We start from the raw sequence: 14517 nt of genomic DNA, 5'->3' as shown, positions 1-14517 counted from the left end.
TAGTTTAGAACTATGCCATTTGATTATGGATGGGTATTATTTTCATATATCTTTTATGGCTTCACAGGTAAAGACATGGCTGTGTTTGAACTGCCAGATGAAGAGAGCCCTAGGAGCACCACCTGCACAGCCTCAAACACAAGCTAACAAAGCTCCTCCACCAGCATCACCACAGAAGAAGGAGGCTCCAGTTACAAATGTTCCACAGAAGCAACCAACTGCTCCAGTGGAATCTACAGTAAAAGATCAGAAAGCAGCTATGACTGCGAAACCAGAAGAGTCCCAGAAATCCACTGCTGTTCCCTCGACACAACAACCTGTTCAACCCCAAAAGGTTGAGCCATCAAAAGTGGAGTCAAGTTTCTTTGGATTTGGTGGTGCTCGATCCCGGTCGCCATCTCCTCAGACCGCTGCTTCTGCTGTTTCTGGAAAGGTTCTCGGTTTTGGCTCCTCTTTTCTTAGCTCTGCATCTAATCTGATCTCCTCAGCTGTTCAGGATGAACCATCCACCACACCACCAACCTCTCGGAAAGGTTCTACAGTATCTGAAAGAATCCCTCCAACACCACCTCGCAGGGCATCTGTAGCACAAACGAAAGAGGAAAAGAAAGAAACTCAATCAGACCAGCCGAAGGTGTCACCTTCTCCTGTGACAAAAGATAAGCCTCTCGCACAGCCTCCTAAAGCTTGTCCACTCTGTAAGGCTGACCTCAAGAAGGATCCTCCCAACTATAGCACCTGCACTGAGTGCAAGAGCACTGTGTGTAATCTGTGTGGATTTAGCCCCATGCCGCAACAAACGGAAGTAAGTTATTAAACATCCTCACAGTCCTTATAGTACACAGTGAAACCACAATATTATCACCACATTCATGTTACTACCATGTGAACACACTCACTGATATCCATACTTTTATCTTTAGTGGTCAGGGCCACATGGAGCAGGTACTATTTGGGTGGTAGTATATCAGTGTTTTGTGTTGTGCTGGCATGAATTTTTAAACATCTCAGTGTCACTGTTCAACTGAAAAAAGTCCACCAACCAGAAATATACAGCCTATAATCATCGTGTGAACTAGAGGACGGCCACACAAACTGTGCAGAAACAGATGAGCTTCTGTCTCTGCCTTTACATCTACAATTTGCTAGGAGTGTCTAATAAAGTGGACAGTAAATGGACACAGTGTTCAACTCCAGCAGCACTGCTGTGTCTGATCCACTCATAGATACAGCACTAAGAATGATCCACCAACCAAATATTATCAGATCTATGGTGGTCTGAAAGGTCCTGACCACCGAAAAACAGGGTGAAAGGAAGCTAAGAATGTATCCAGAGAAATCAATGGAAAATGGCTGTAATTATATATCTACAAAGTGCTTATATATGGTCAGTAAAGCTGATAAGATGGACAGAAGGATGTGTCATAATATTGCGACTTAAATGTGTATGTCAGTGTATTTTGCAGAATTGTTTTCCAATATCTTATTTAATTAATTACTTTTTTTATGGTCCTACAGGTAAAGGAATGGCTATGTTTGAGCTGCCAGGTGAAGCGAGCACCAGGTGTTCCACCAGTGCAGGCTCAGCAGCAGCCTACCACAGTGCCTCAACCAGCATCACCAGTAAAGAAAGAGGTATCTGCTGCTGGGAAACCAGCAGTCAAACCTGCTCCAATAGACACCAAGAAAACCATTGAATCTGCTCCACCACCAAAATCTGCAAAGGAGACAAAGGAAGAGTCAAGCTTCTTTGGTTTTGGTTTCGGGGGCCCTCGATCTCGGCCATCATCTCCTCAGCCTGCTACTTCTGCTGTGTCTGGGAAGGTTCTAGGTTTTGGCTCATCTTTGTTCAGCTCGGCATCTAATCTGATCTCTTCGGCTGTTCAAGACGAGCCCTCTCCTGTGCCTCCCAGTCCCCGTAAGGGTTCTACAGCATCGGTGAAGGGGGCACCAACTCCCCCTGCTTCTCGAAAACAGTCTGTAGAGCCTGACAAAGTCCTGAAAGGTACCAAAACTAAAACTTCAGAAGAGACAAAGCCTTTAGCTACAAAGAAAGCAGATGAAAAGGCAGCGGGTGAAGCTACAAAAGTGTCGGCGCCTTCTAAGGCACAGCATGTAACCTGTCCACTGTGTAAGCAGGAGCTTAATGTGGGCTCAAAGGAAGACCCCAACTACAACACATGCACAGAGTGCAAAAACATGGTGTGTAACCTCTGTGGATTTAACCCAGTACCACATCAGACTGAGGTAAGATTCTTGTATTTTTGCCTTTTTACTGTATTAATTTATAATGTTTTAGGTGGGGGTTAGCGACTAAAATTATTCAGCTTAAAATGGCAAAATACAGGAGTTGTATTAGCATTTTTTTGTTTACCAGACTGACTCACTGCCTTTTACATATGATTTGAGTAACATTAATGTGGTAGATTTAGGACTGTAAAACAGGTATGTTGTAAATGTATGATAAGAGTAGCTCTATTAGGGTAAATTAATTACTACTATTGCACTGCTGAGGTAAATTTATGATTAGAATAGCTTTACTGAGGTACATTTATGACTACAATTGCACTGCTGATATAAATTTATCACTGCACTGCATACATCCTTTTTTGATATATCTTCTAAGAGATTAAAACTGTTTACATTTAATAAATAGTTAAAATAAAAGTATAGTTTTATAATTGGTTTTCCTTAAAAAGCAAAATACATGTTTTTTTTTTCATTTTTCATGTTTAAGTGCTGAAAATAGTGCCAAAATTAATAAAAGCCTGTTAAGACCATGCTATGTATTTGGAATTTAGCCAAATGTTTCATTTTGTTTGGTTTTAGTTTTTTGCCACAGGTTTTCATATATGGTGAATACCTTTTTTTTATATCAACTTCATTTTGTCATGTATTATTGTTATGTTGTTGCAGGTTTGTGAATGGCTTTGCCTAAACTGTCAAACACAGAGAGCATTAAAGGGAATGGAACCTTCAGTTACAAAGCCACAGGCAAAACCAGATACTGTCTCCACCTCAATACCGCCTCCAAGTAGTGTAAAGGATGCAGATGAACCCAGTAAAAAGGAGCCTCCTCAGGTTCAGCCGAGTGCAGCTACTGTAGATGAAAGTAAAGCCCCAGTTCTACCCCTTGTCCAAAAGGAGGATATTTCAATTACAACTAAAGCAAAAGAGGCTGCACCCAAAGAAGAAGCACCCAAGGAAATTCTGCCTCCTGCTGCTAAAGAGAAGGTTTCCGCACCAGTGTCTGCAGTGGAGGATCAAAAGCCTGCAGGTCCTCAGAAACCTACAACTGAGCTTGAAACTGGCACAGAAATTGACAAAGTTCTGAAAGAGCCTGATAAATCCGAAGCCAAACCGTCACTACCAGAATCAGAAACCCCGAAGCAGGAGTCAGGTTTCCTTGGGTTTGGGTTTAGCAATACTAAACCTCAGCCTGCACCATCCAAGCCATCTGAGACAGGCACCACTGGGAAGCTCTTTGGCCTTGGTGGTTTGACAGAGAAACCATCAGCCCAGTCTGTCTCTGCTGTTTCTGGGAAGGTTCTTGGGTTTGGATCCTCCATCTTCAGCTCAGCATCTAATTTGATCTCCTCGGCTGTGCAGGACGAGCCTCCTACAACACCACCACCAAGTTCCCGAAAGGGTTCGGCAGTTTCCCAGTCTTCTATCAAATCTCCCACGCCACCTGCTTCTCGTAAAGGATCGGAAGTTTCCCAAACCTCAGGCAAAACACCACCGGCTTCTCGTAAGGACTCTGCAGCTTCGCAGGTCTCTGTAAAATCACCACCTGCTGGAGTGCAGACAATTGATGCAAAGGAACCAGATCAAAAACCAGACGTGAAGGTAGATGAGACCCAAGATTCTGCTAAACCATCTGCTCCTTCGCAGCCAACTCCTAAACCAACACAGAGTAGCTGTCCTATTTGCAAGGTGGAGCTAAATATGGGGTCTGGGAACCCACCTAATTTTAACATATGTACTGAGTGCAAGAATAATGTGTGCAGCCAGTGTGGATTCGACCCCATGCCTCATCAGACAAAGGTGAGAAACTACTGTGTACTGTGTTTGTATGTGCAACACAGAGATACTTGACATTTTGAACTTTATAAAACTGCTGGTAAATTCAACTGAATACAAATCGTTCTGTGTTTTTTTAAGAGGTACATGTACAACGAATATATCTTTTGAATTTTGAGGGGTTTTTTTGGTATTTATACTTATGCACTTCAAGGGCACTTTGGTCTATTGACTGGATTTGTCAAGTGCACTTGTATCGTAAGAGAAAATAGATAGAAGAGCTTTAAGGGTTTTAAACAGTTTTAACACCTACTCATCAGTTCAGTTTGAGCACACATTTTTCCAGTGGCAAAAAACATACACTATATGGACAAAAATATTATTTATCCTGCTTTTATGAGTAAGGAAGGCTATCAACTAGATTTTGCAGCATTGATGGGAGGATTTGATGGTATTCTGTAACAAGACGATTAGTAAGGTCAGCATGTTGGATGCTGACAAGCCTACTTCTTCATCCACAACTCCACAACTCATCCCTAATGTACTGAATGTAGCAACAACAACAATTTCAGAGAACCACTGTTCCACTGCTTCCACGGTCTTCTCAATACTCAATATACTATATTTAGCTCACATCTGGCATTAAGCACACTGAAAATAGGTTTGTGTTTAGACTTTCTCTAGAGAGTCCTATTTGCAACACTTCTATACAGAGGCAAAACAAGCTCTTTGTAAGCAATGTTCAAACCATTGTAATCATGATAAGGGATGAAAGCATGCAGTGTCTTAAAAGTTCTACAATTATTTCATTATTGCAGGTCAAGGAATGGCTTTGCCTGAATTGCCAGGTGCAGCGAACAGTCAGAGCAGCAGAACCACCAACAGAACCACCACCCGCATCAAAATCTCCACAGAAACCTTCCGAAAAGGACAAACAAGCTCCACCTTTGGTGCAAGCACCAGCTGAACCCAAACCAAGTGATCTGTCAACTGCACCTTCCAAAGAAGAAAATGTCCCAGTCCCACCACCATCAGGGAAAGACATCCCAACTCCAGGCACCCCGCAAAAACCAAGCACAGATGTAAATCAGCCGAAGGCGACCCCACCAAGTAAAGATCTCCCCCAGCCCAAGTCTGCACCACAGGAGAAGCCTGCAAAACCTCAGCCAGAAATGACCAAAGGTACTGCCTCACCAATCAAGTCTGCTCCACCTCCACAACCTGAAGCTCCGAAGCAAGAATCTGGCTTCTTTGGGTTTGGATTTGGTAAATCTCAACCTACTCCTGCTAAGACTTCTGATTCTATGACCGGAAAACTCTTTGGGTTTGGTGGATTGACTGAAACGGCCAGATCGCGGTCACCGTCACCACAGTCTGCTGCTAATGTGTCTGGTAAAGTTTTGGGATTCGGGTCCTCCTTCCTCAGCTCTGCATCTAATCTGATTTCATCAGCTGTTCAGGATGAGCCTGCTTCATCTCCACCGACCTCTCGCAAAGGTTCAATGGTATCCCAGTCGTCTGCAAAGACGTCTACACCACCTACCTCTCGCAAAGGGTCTGCAGCCTCTCAGGTCTCTCTAAAGATGACTCCTGCAGAGCCCAAAGCTCCTGAATCCAAAAAGATAGATGAAAAGAAGCCGGATGAGAAAAAGGTAGAACAACCTCAAGTCAAGGCATTGCCTGTTACTGCAAAGAAAGAAGCTGGGGCAGAGCCTGAGAAAGTGACAGCACCTTCAGCATCCAAAGCAGCCCCGTCTAGCTGCCCACTCTGTAAAGCAGAACTAAATGTGGGCTCGAAGGATCCTCCCAACTACAATACTTGTACACAGTGCAAGGAGGTGGTCTGCAACCTCTGTGGATTTAATCCCATGCCACACCTTGCAGAGGTAAGTGGCATGCCTACTATTTACTGTTGATATGCCTGTTGATATTGCTGATTTTTTTTTTTTAATTAGACATTTGCAGAATAATTATTATTGGATTATAGGGATTATAGATATGGAATAGGAGATTTCAGGTTGATTTATGGTCATTGCTCTGCACAGGTGAGGGACCTCTGTAAAGGGTGGAAACACTGTTGTGATGCCTCAAATACAAGCCAGACTAAGTTCACCAAATTACTAAACAGAAGTCAGTTGCACCAGTTTGATCATAGGTTAGAGTGTCTATACTAGTTTATCCTAAACCACATGTTGAACATACTACCTTAAGTTTACATTAAGGTACTAGTACTGCATTAAATGCTGGTAGATCAAAACACCATCACTTGTGATAACATTCAATCAGGAACATTTCCAAACATAAACAGAAAGTAGTAATTTCATCATCTTAACTAGTAAAGTGGTAAAATAGCTTGTTTTCCCCTTTCCATACTACATATTTATTTAGTTTAAGATATGTATGCAGTATTCATCATATTTTGGCAACATATGTTTTTTTAATTTACTGTTATTTTTTGTTTGTGGTCAAGTTCGAACTGGGTCTCTGCACAATTTAATGGTAATTTTTTAATGCTAGTAAGGAGGTTTCTGAAGCAGCATTGCAATTCACTGTTTGATGTATGCTAATAACATCCATCTACTTTCTAGTTTGTTCCTCTCAGTTTATATGAAGCATTTACAAATTTCAGGGAATTGAAACAAGCAGTAAGCTTGAAAATATTATATAATCAGGGTGAAACTGCTGTTGTGCAGTTTTATCTTATTCAGTTTGCTGTCAAGCTGTTTGTATTTCAGAACCAAACGGGCTTCATGAGCTTGTAAAAACTAAATCTGCAACAAGATGTTCTGATATTTTTTATATATCTCTGATCAATGAAAACAGTGGTCTGAATATAGATTAATCAAATGTATGAAGAAATTCCTATTTTGATCTCTCAAAACTGATAAAAAAAACTGGAGCATATTGTGGAGAACCCTGTTCAGACACAACCTGAGATGTATTTCTTTTGATGTTACATCTACTGTTAGATGAGTGTAAGTTTTAAGAGTTGTGTTGAAACTAGTTTCATTGGTGCAAATGATTTCGAATGCAGTGTTGACACTCTTACCTCATGCAGAAACCCCATGGAGTGTTGAAACTATCTAAATATGAGATTTGTCTAAAGAATTTGAAAGTTTCTAAAGCGTGATAGTAAAATCATTTTGCAAAATGCAAGCAGAATACTGGTTTTAAACTCTTTAAATAATGTTTTGCCAGCAGCTGTTTTTGTCTTCTGAGCATGGTAGCAACTTTAATCAAGTGGAGTTCAATCAGATATAGTCCAAATGCAGCAAGACCTGATTATAATCTTGGCAGTGCTAATAGTAAAATGGCATACAATTTCATATTCTAGACTTTAGAATGAAGAACTTGTGTGCAGATAAGATGTGTTTCATACATAGCACCACTATTCTTTAGCTTCTTTTTGGCATTATCAACTTCCAAGAAGGTACTTTCTTGAAGAAATTACCTTTGGATTGTCCTGCTTCATCTGGTAGCGTCAAGTGATGCATCCCTTAATGCTGGTGTAAAAGCAGTTTTACATTTTTTTCTGAGGTAGGAAGCTTTATCTTTGGAGCACGTCATAATAAGTAATATGCCAAAGGTTTTTTTCTCCTCCAAATAGAACATCTGGACCATTGTGTTTTTCTCTCTTTTTTGTGGCTCATAACTTTATAACCATTATGTTCACTTATACTCCAGATGGTCAGGTTCTCGCCATACCATGCTGAAGGCATGGGGCCAATAAAAGCATTAGTGGTCAGCAGGGATGGCTGAGTGATTGGCATTCTTTTAAGTGCAGCCAATAGCAGACAGGGTTATAAGGCTGTCAACAAAAGCCCTATAAAGTAGTGAAAGTAATTGGGAAGCTCTCAAGCCAGACAGAAAGTTGATGACACTTTTTTCTGGGGTGATTTCGGTCGTCTGGATCAGTTCTTCTGTTATGTCTGGATTTAAGCTCTTCGGATAAACATTATAATTAAGATGTCTTTGATTATTTTGATTTGTTGAACCACACAGAGCAGAGTCTGGATAAACTTAGTGTGTGTAATATGTGTGAGTGGTGTTTGTGGGAAAGCAGTTTACTAATGCTGAACGTGCTGAGTGCTGACTAAGGTGGACAGGTCTCAACATTTGGACGGAATGTGCCATTACGTAACAGGCTGTACAAAGATGGCCACAGCTGCAGCACGGCAGATAGAGAGAAAAAAAGAGAGAGAGAGAGAGAGAGAGAGAGAGAGAGAGAGAGACTCTATTAAAGTGATTGAGAGTTGTGCAATGGCATTAATGTGATAGGATCTGCAGTGGCTGGGATGGGGGGGTGGCTGTATGAGATGCCAGTAAGCGGAAGTGAGGTTGAGTAATCAGGCATCTCTTGCTTTCTCTCTCTCTCGTGTGTTTGTGTGTATGAGTGTGAACTATTGGAGCAAAGCCCCTGCCCCATCTGCTTGTAGCTTGCACCACAGCATGTTCTTCGACAGCCACAGCCTCATCCACCCTATTCTGTCAATCACGCGAACAGCAAACATACACAAACACAGATGTTCTGGGAAACTGTCGACTCTGCCGTGTTTAACTAGCGTTGTTTAGTCCACAGGTCTGAATTGTCATTGTTGTAGGTACAGAGAAATCATATACAGTACATAAATGCAGGTTCACACTCACACTCATCTTCAAAAATAAAATATTTGCTCCCATAGGAAATCAATGGACAGGAATGAAACTTATATAAGTATATAAGCCCAAAATAAGAGTCAAACATGAACAAGAATGGTAACGAATCATCTTCATTTATGAGTCCGGCTTTGCCTTAGTGGAGACGACCGTGAATGTGAACGAATGTGAATGAATGTGAATTCAAATAAATTATTTGTACTGTTGTGCAATTCCATCAATACAATGCTCATCCACATACCGTTTTTTTTTTTTGCACTATAAAGCGCACTTAAAAAAGTTTCCCAAAAATCATCAGTGCAATTTATAATCTGGTGCACCTTATGCAGGAATTCTTCCAGCCAGGTTGTAAAGAGGAGTAAAGCCATTCTGCTAAAGTACAACTTTATACAGGAGTTTCAGTTTAGTATTAGCATTAGCCGTTAACCATGCTAAGTGCTCTTTAATAATAATAATAATAATACTTTATTTTTATATAGCGCTTTTCTAAAACCCAAAGACGCTTACAATTATTGGTACAAAGATACAGATATACAATACACAGACAATACAGGTACAACATTTACAGTGGAGCTCCAACTCAGCAGTACTATAGTATGTGAGATCAAACATAATGTTAAGCAGAAGAGAGACCATAAGCAAGAGAGAATAGATGAGTTTTAAGATTTGATTTAAATATGGGAAGAGTGGGAGATAGCTTAACTGCAGTTGGAAGAGAATTCCATAGTCGGGGAGCGATCCTGGAGAAAGCCCGATCACCGAAACTACGACGATTGGATGACGGGACATTTAGAAGCCCAGCAGTAGAGGATCTGAGAGAGCGGGAAGGTTTGTAGGGATGAAGAAGGTCAGAGAGATAGGGAGGTGCCAGGTTATTTAAGGCTTTATAGGTAAGTAGGAGAATCTTAAAGTGAATCCGGTGTTTAACAGGAAGCCAGTGAAGATCTTGAAGAACAGGTGTGATGTGATCGTGAGTGCGAGTGTAGGTGAGCAACCGAGCAGCAGAGTTTTGAATCATTTGGAGTTTGTGGACAGAAGAAGAGGTAATGCCAGCCAATAGGGCGTTGCAGTAGTCTACCCTGCTGGAGATGAATGCGTGAATGAGGAGCTCAGCAGCTGATTGAGAGAGGGACCGTCTAATCTTAGCTATGTTACGCAGATGGAAGAAGGCTGTTTTTACGACAGTGCTTACATGTGCTGTGAATGAAAGAGTGGAGTCGAGGACGACACCCAAATTTCGAACCAGTGCAGATGGTGAGAGCTGTATGTCACCAATTTTGAGGGAGAGAGGGGGAGTGTGGTTAAGGACCGACTTAGTGCCAATCAGTATGAGTTCAGTCTTATTGTCATTTAGCATGAGGAAGTTTTGCTTCATCCAGCTTTTGATCTCAGTTAGACAGCTTTCTATATGTGCAGTGGGTGGATTATTGATTGAACTGGTATTGATGTAAATTTGGGTATCGTCCGCATAGCAGTGGAAATTAATGTTGCACTGTATATCATATATCTAAAGTGTAGAAGAATGTATCTTCTGCTTACATTAAAATTATCCACTCAGTGAATGCATCAGTGAATGCAAAAAAAAATACTTCAAAGCCCATTGGATGGCACTTCTTTCATCATTCATAGAGGAGTATATCGGATTACAGCCTGCACGTTTACTGTGTTAAAACAAGCTACATGGAACTGACCGCTTGCTGATTTCACCCTGGTTTACCGATACACTCAGGGTTTCTCAGTGTAGTGCTGTGGGGCAGCATTTACTAGCACTAACTGTGGCTAACATTAGCTGTTAGCCACTAATGCTAATGCTGCTGCACCAAGCCTTAATTATAAGCTTACGGTAACTAAGCTGAAGCACTTTACTCACCCAAATATACTTAGTTTAACTTTACTTACATTATTAACTCCCCAACCACCCAGTGACAACACCTGCTGAATCAGAAGGAAAACATTCCAACACCCCTGTTCCTTGCTATAAGCGCATAATGCACTTTATAAATCAAGTGCACGTAATGGAAAACAGACCAGAAAATTGACGTTCATTAATAGTGTGCTTTATAATCCGGTGTGCCTATCTCAAGAGCTTGCATTGAAAGCACTATTCAACAAATACTATGCTGTAACCGGCTGCATCGTCAGACCTATTCTCAATTAAACATGTATGGGATGCTACTACACTTCTACTCTACTGCAAAATCTGTAGGAAGAGCATGAGAATATTCATGCGGCATTAAATGGATTATTACAGGTCACCATTAGGAACCTCTACAACCTCTACAATGCCAGGACATTTAGCAAGTTGTGTTACACATGCGTTAAACACTACTTCTGTTTCTTTAGATCAGTAAATATAAGAGTTGTTTGTATCATTTATTGTCTCTGGTAACCTTTAATGTTATTGCAAATAGAAGCATCTCATGCAGGCATGAGCAGTGAGCACACCACATGTTTTATAGGGAGGGCATGCACTGTATATCATATATCTAAAGTGTAGAAGAATGTATCTTCTGCTTACATTAAAATTATCCACTCAGTGAATGCATCAGTGAATGCAAAAAAAATACTTCAAAGCCCATTGGATGGCACTTCACAGTGAAAATAAACAGGTACCTAAGGCATACTGCAAAAGCCACTCAGACCATGGGCTGAGAAGTGAAGCGGGCTATTCTCTAATAGCCAAGTAAGTCATTTGACCAGAGTTCAGTCAAGCATGCTTCTCACTTCTCACTGAAGGCAAAAGCGAATGTCTGGGGAACAAAAAGGAACTCAAGACATCTGCCAGAGCTGGAACAGGGAATAAACCCAGCATTGGGTGATGTGACTATGTAACAAATAATTAAAATGCCAATGTAATGTCTTGTGTTATTTTTTTTTTATTGTTAACAGAGGTTTTGATATGTTTATTTTGATATGGATGGTTGCTGTGCAACGGTTAACAATACTGCTATGCTAACACCAGTATGCTTACACACCATGTGGGACACTGTGGTTCAATTCCCTACCCGGATGACTATGCTGGGCTACATCTATAAGAGTCCTTAAGCAAGACTCCTAATACTACACTTTCCCTTCTCTGTAGTACCAGTAATGTTGTAATATGGGTAATGTTGTAAGTTGCTCTAAATACCAGCTAAAGAGTTGTCAGCTAAATACCAACAACTAAAAAAATGTAAATGTATACATCTGGTTGTTATTTGGATATAATTAACCTCAAGCTTAAATTATATTAAAATCTGTATTTTGAGGTCATACTTTATTCAAAATGCTGTGAGCTAGGGGTGGGTAATATTGCACTAAAATATTGTAAGATTATAAGGAGGAGTAAAGCCACTCCACTAATTGCAGCATCATAAAAGAGTTTCCATTTAGTTCTCCAGCACAGAGGCTGGAGCAATGTTAGCACTAGCTGCTAAGCATGCTAAGTTCTAGCTCTTTTGCCGTTCAGAGGTGAGTTATCGGCCTGTAGCCTGCTGCTAATCCAGGCTGGCACTGCTGACCGCAGCTAGCACTAGCTGTTAGTTGCTAATGCTGCTGCACCCAGCATTAATGGAAATCTGGAAATCTAAGCTTACTGTAAATAAATGTGCAATATTGTACACAAAAATATTGTACGGTTGTAAGGAGGAGTAAAGCCACATGGGTGTCAGGTGTGTGTGCAGGGAAAGGACGCGGAGAACAAACACAAATGCAAGTAATTTGTCACAAAACAGAAAACCAATAACAAAACTGAAATAAAATGAGATAAACAAAACATAGAAGCAATGAACACACACAGACTAAGAATTAAGGAACCATAAAGCAAACATACATAAAAACGTAAAAGAGCCGAAAAAGGAAACAGGAAAGGAAAGGCTATGAATACACACACAAGGCGGAAACGGAAACAGAGAACACCTGGAAAAGGTAACGAGGGGGCGGGGCTACAAATTAATCAAATGAGGAACACAGGACTACTGAAAAAAAAGAAAATAGATATAATAATAAACCTTGCCTTTAAACCAATATAAAACACACATTTAATTTAGCTATTTTTTTAAAGAATAGAAAGCAGCCCAAGTCAAACTGAGTTTTGTTAGATTGAATGCAATGCAAAAATACTCTTTCTCTATATATAAGTGCAAAATATGAAAATCACTGCCACAGAGTCCTTCTACATCAGATCAAAAACAGTACTTCAAGTTCAATAATTATTTGAAATCATCTAGCAGCGCTACTATTAAACTGTATCATTGCATCCTTATTGTCAATGATTGTCTTAAACTGTCAAAACAGGTTATAATATTATTAATTACATATAATAGATAAATAAGTCATATAAAACAGATCAAGCCAAGTAATGTCATTAGGGTCACTTTCTCTTCAGATATAGCATATAACATTACTTAAAAACTCTTCTCACAGACACACTTTCAGAGAGCTTGAGCTTCTATTGATTTTGGTTCTTCTTCCATCCACAGCCAACTTGGGCCTCCCTGAGGAGAAAAGCAGGCTATATCTAGAGCACTTTCCCCTTTCATCTTTATCCAGCTGACCAAAGTATCTCTGTGAGCTGAATGTTCTGTGAAAGAAAACGCAGAGTTTGTGTTAAACCAGCACTGGCAGCATTGTCCAATTCGTCATTGAGTCTTTTAAGCAGACATAAAAATAGTAGAATCTTAGTAGAATCTAATGAGGAAGGCACGTGTGGCCTATCGTGGGGGGTTTGCATTTCTTTCATCCCTCGTTTTCACCCAGTAAACACACACTGCACTTGTGATGTTGATGGGAAAGCAGTGAACCATTAAGTGGCGACGTGCTTCCACATATCACTGCCACCGTAGCTGGAGGCGTCACTTCAAAGGCCAGTGTTTGCTGCTGAGATACAAATGTGATGTGCTGTGTTCACATTATCCGGCACACCGCTAGCCAAAAATAGCAGCTGATTTAATCTACCCCGGCTAGCATCTCGCTGTGAGCTTGGAGGGATCTGTCGTCAGTCTCGAGGGGACTGTGTGTATATTTGGATTCTTCTTTTAAATCAACCAGTGCCTTAAAATATTTAGCCTTTAATTACCAAGAATATACATTCTGAAATATAGTAAATACATATAGTGTCATATTTTTAGATTTGTAGTGAACAGCATCAACATATTATTCTACTATATTTTTACTGTTACTGAGAGGTACATTTATTATAAATAACAAGACTAGCTGGCAGGGATTCCTATTATTTTACTGTAACATAGAGCTTTATGTTTTATAAATAAAGAGTCTGACTGGAAGGAATATATATTATGTTTACTGTAACATTGAAGTTTATATATTATAAATAAAGGGACTAGCTAGAAGACTTTCTTATTATTGTACTCTAACATGAAGTTATATTTATTATAAATAAAGGGTCTAGCTGGAAGGTATTCCCCCTTATTTTCACTGCAGCATAGAGGTTTATCTATTATAAATAAAGGGTCTAGCTGGCAGTGTGATGCAATGGAATATAATGCAATTGACATTATATTTCAAAACTACTTTATACAGTACATTAAGTCCTAAGCCTAAGCAAGAGTGATAATCAGGACACGCCAATTTGAAGACTGTACATGTACATGGTTATTGATTAGCATTACATATAACATTTATGATTCAAATACTTTTTCATAGCAGCCCTGCACCATCTAAACATCCTACTCTTTTAGATTACTACATTAGATTATTACATCATACAATGCTTTTTTGACATTTCAGTCAAATCAAAACGGTCAGATCTGTGTTTTTTGTCTGATCTGATTTCAGTGTAGTGCATTCAGGGCAATAAGGTTAAAATATTATTATATTTTAAGATAACACTTGGTAAAA

At 40.0% G+C, this 14517-nt stretch overlaps 1 protein-coding gene and 1 long non-coding RNA gene across 9 annotated transcripts in view; one reads left to right on the top strand and one right to left on the bottom strand.

The window, feature by feature from the left end:
- pclob (piccolo presynaptic cytomatrix protein b) overlaps positions 1-14517 on the top strand; it is a 129302-nt gene that overhangs the window by 48505 nt on the left and 66280 nt on the right. For all 8 annotated transcript variants that reach the window (XM_022679579.2, XM_049483372.1, XM_049483371.1 and 5 more), the window contains 4 exons: positions 68-805; positions 1519-2247; positions 2917-4047; positions 4842-5909. In XM_022679579.2, the coding sequence (XP_022535300.2) occupies positions 68-805; positions 1519-2247; positions 2917-4047; positions 4842-5909 (3666 nt within the window). The remainder of the gene's footprint in view (positions 1-67; positions 806-1518; positions 2248-2916; positions 4048-4841; positions 5910-14517) is intronic.
- Positions 1-14517, bottom strand: part of LOC125804545 (uncharacterized) — a 57985-nt gene that overhangs the window by 30461 nt on the left and 13007 nt on the right. The gene's annotated exons all lie outside the window — the stretch shown is intronic.

This window comes from Astyanax mexicanus, chromosome 9, assembly GCF_023375975.1.
Source record: "Astyanax mexicanus isolate ESR-SI-001 chromosome 9, AstMex3_surface, whole genome shotgun sequence".
NCBI lineage: Eukaryota > Metazoa > Chordata > Actinopteri > Characiformes > Acestrorhamphidae > Astyanax > Astyanax mexicanus.
The sequence above is the reverse complement of the archived record's forward strand: the minus strand, read 5'-3'. Positions and strand labels throughout refer to the sequence as shown.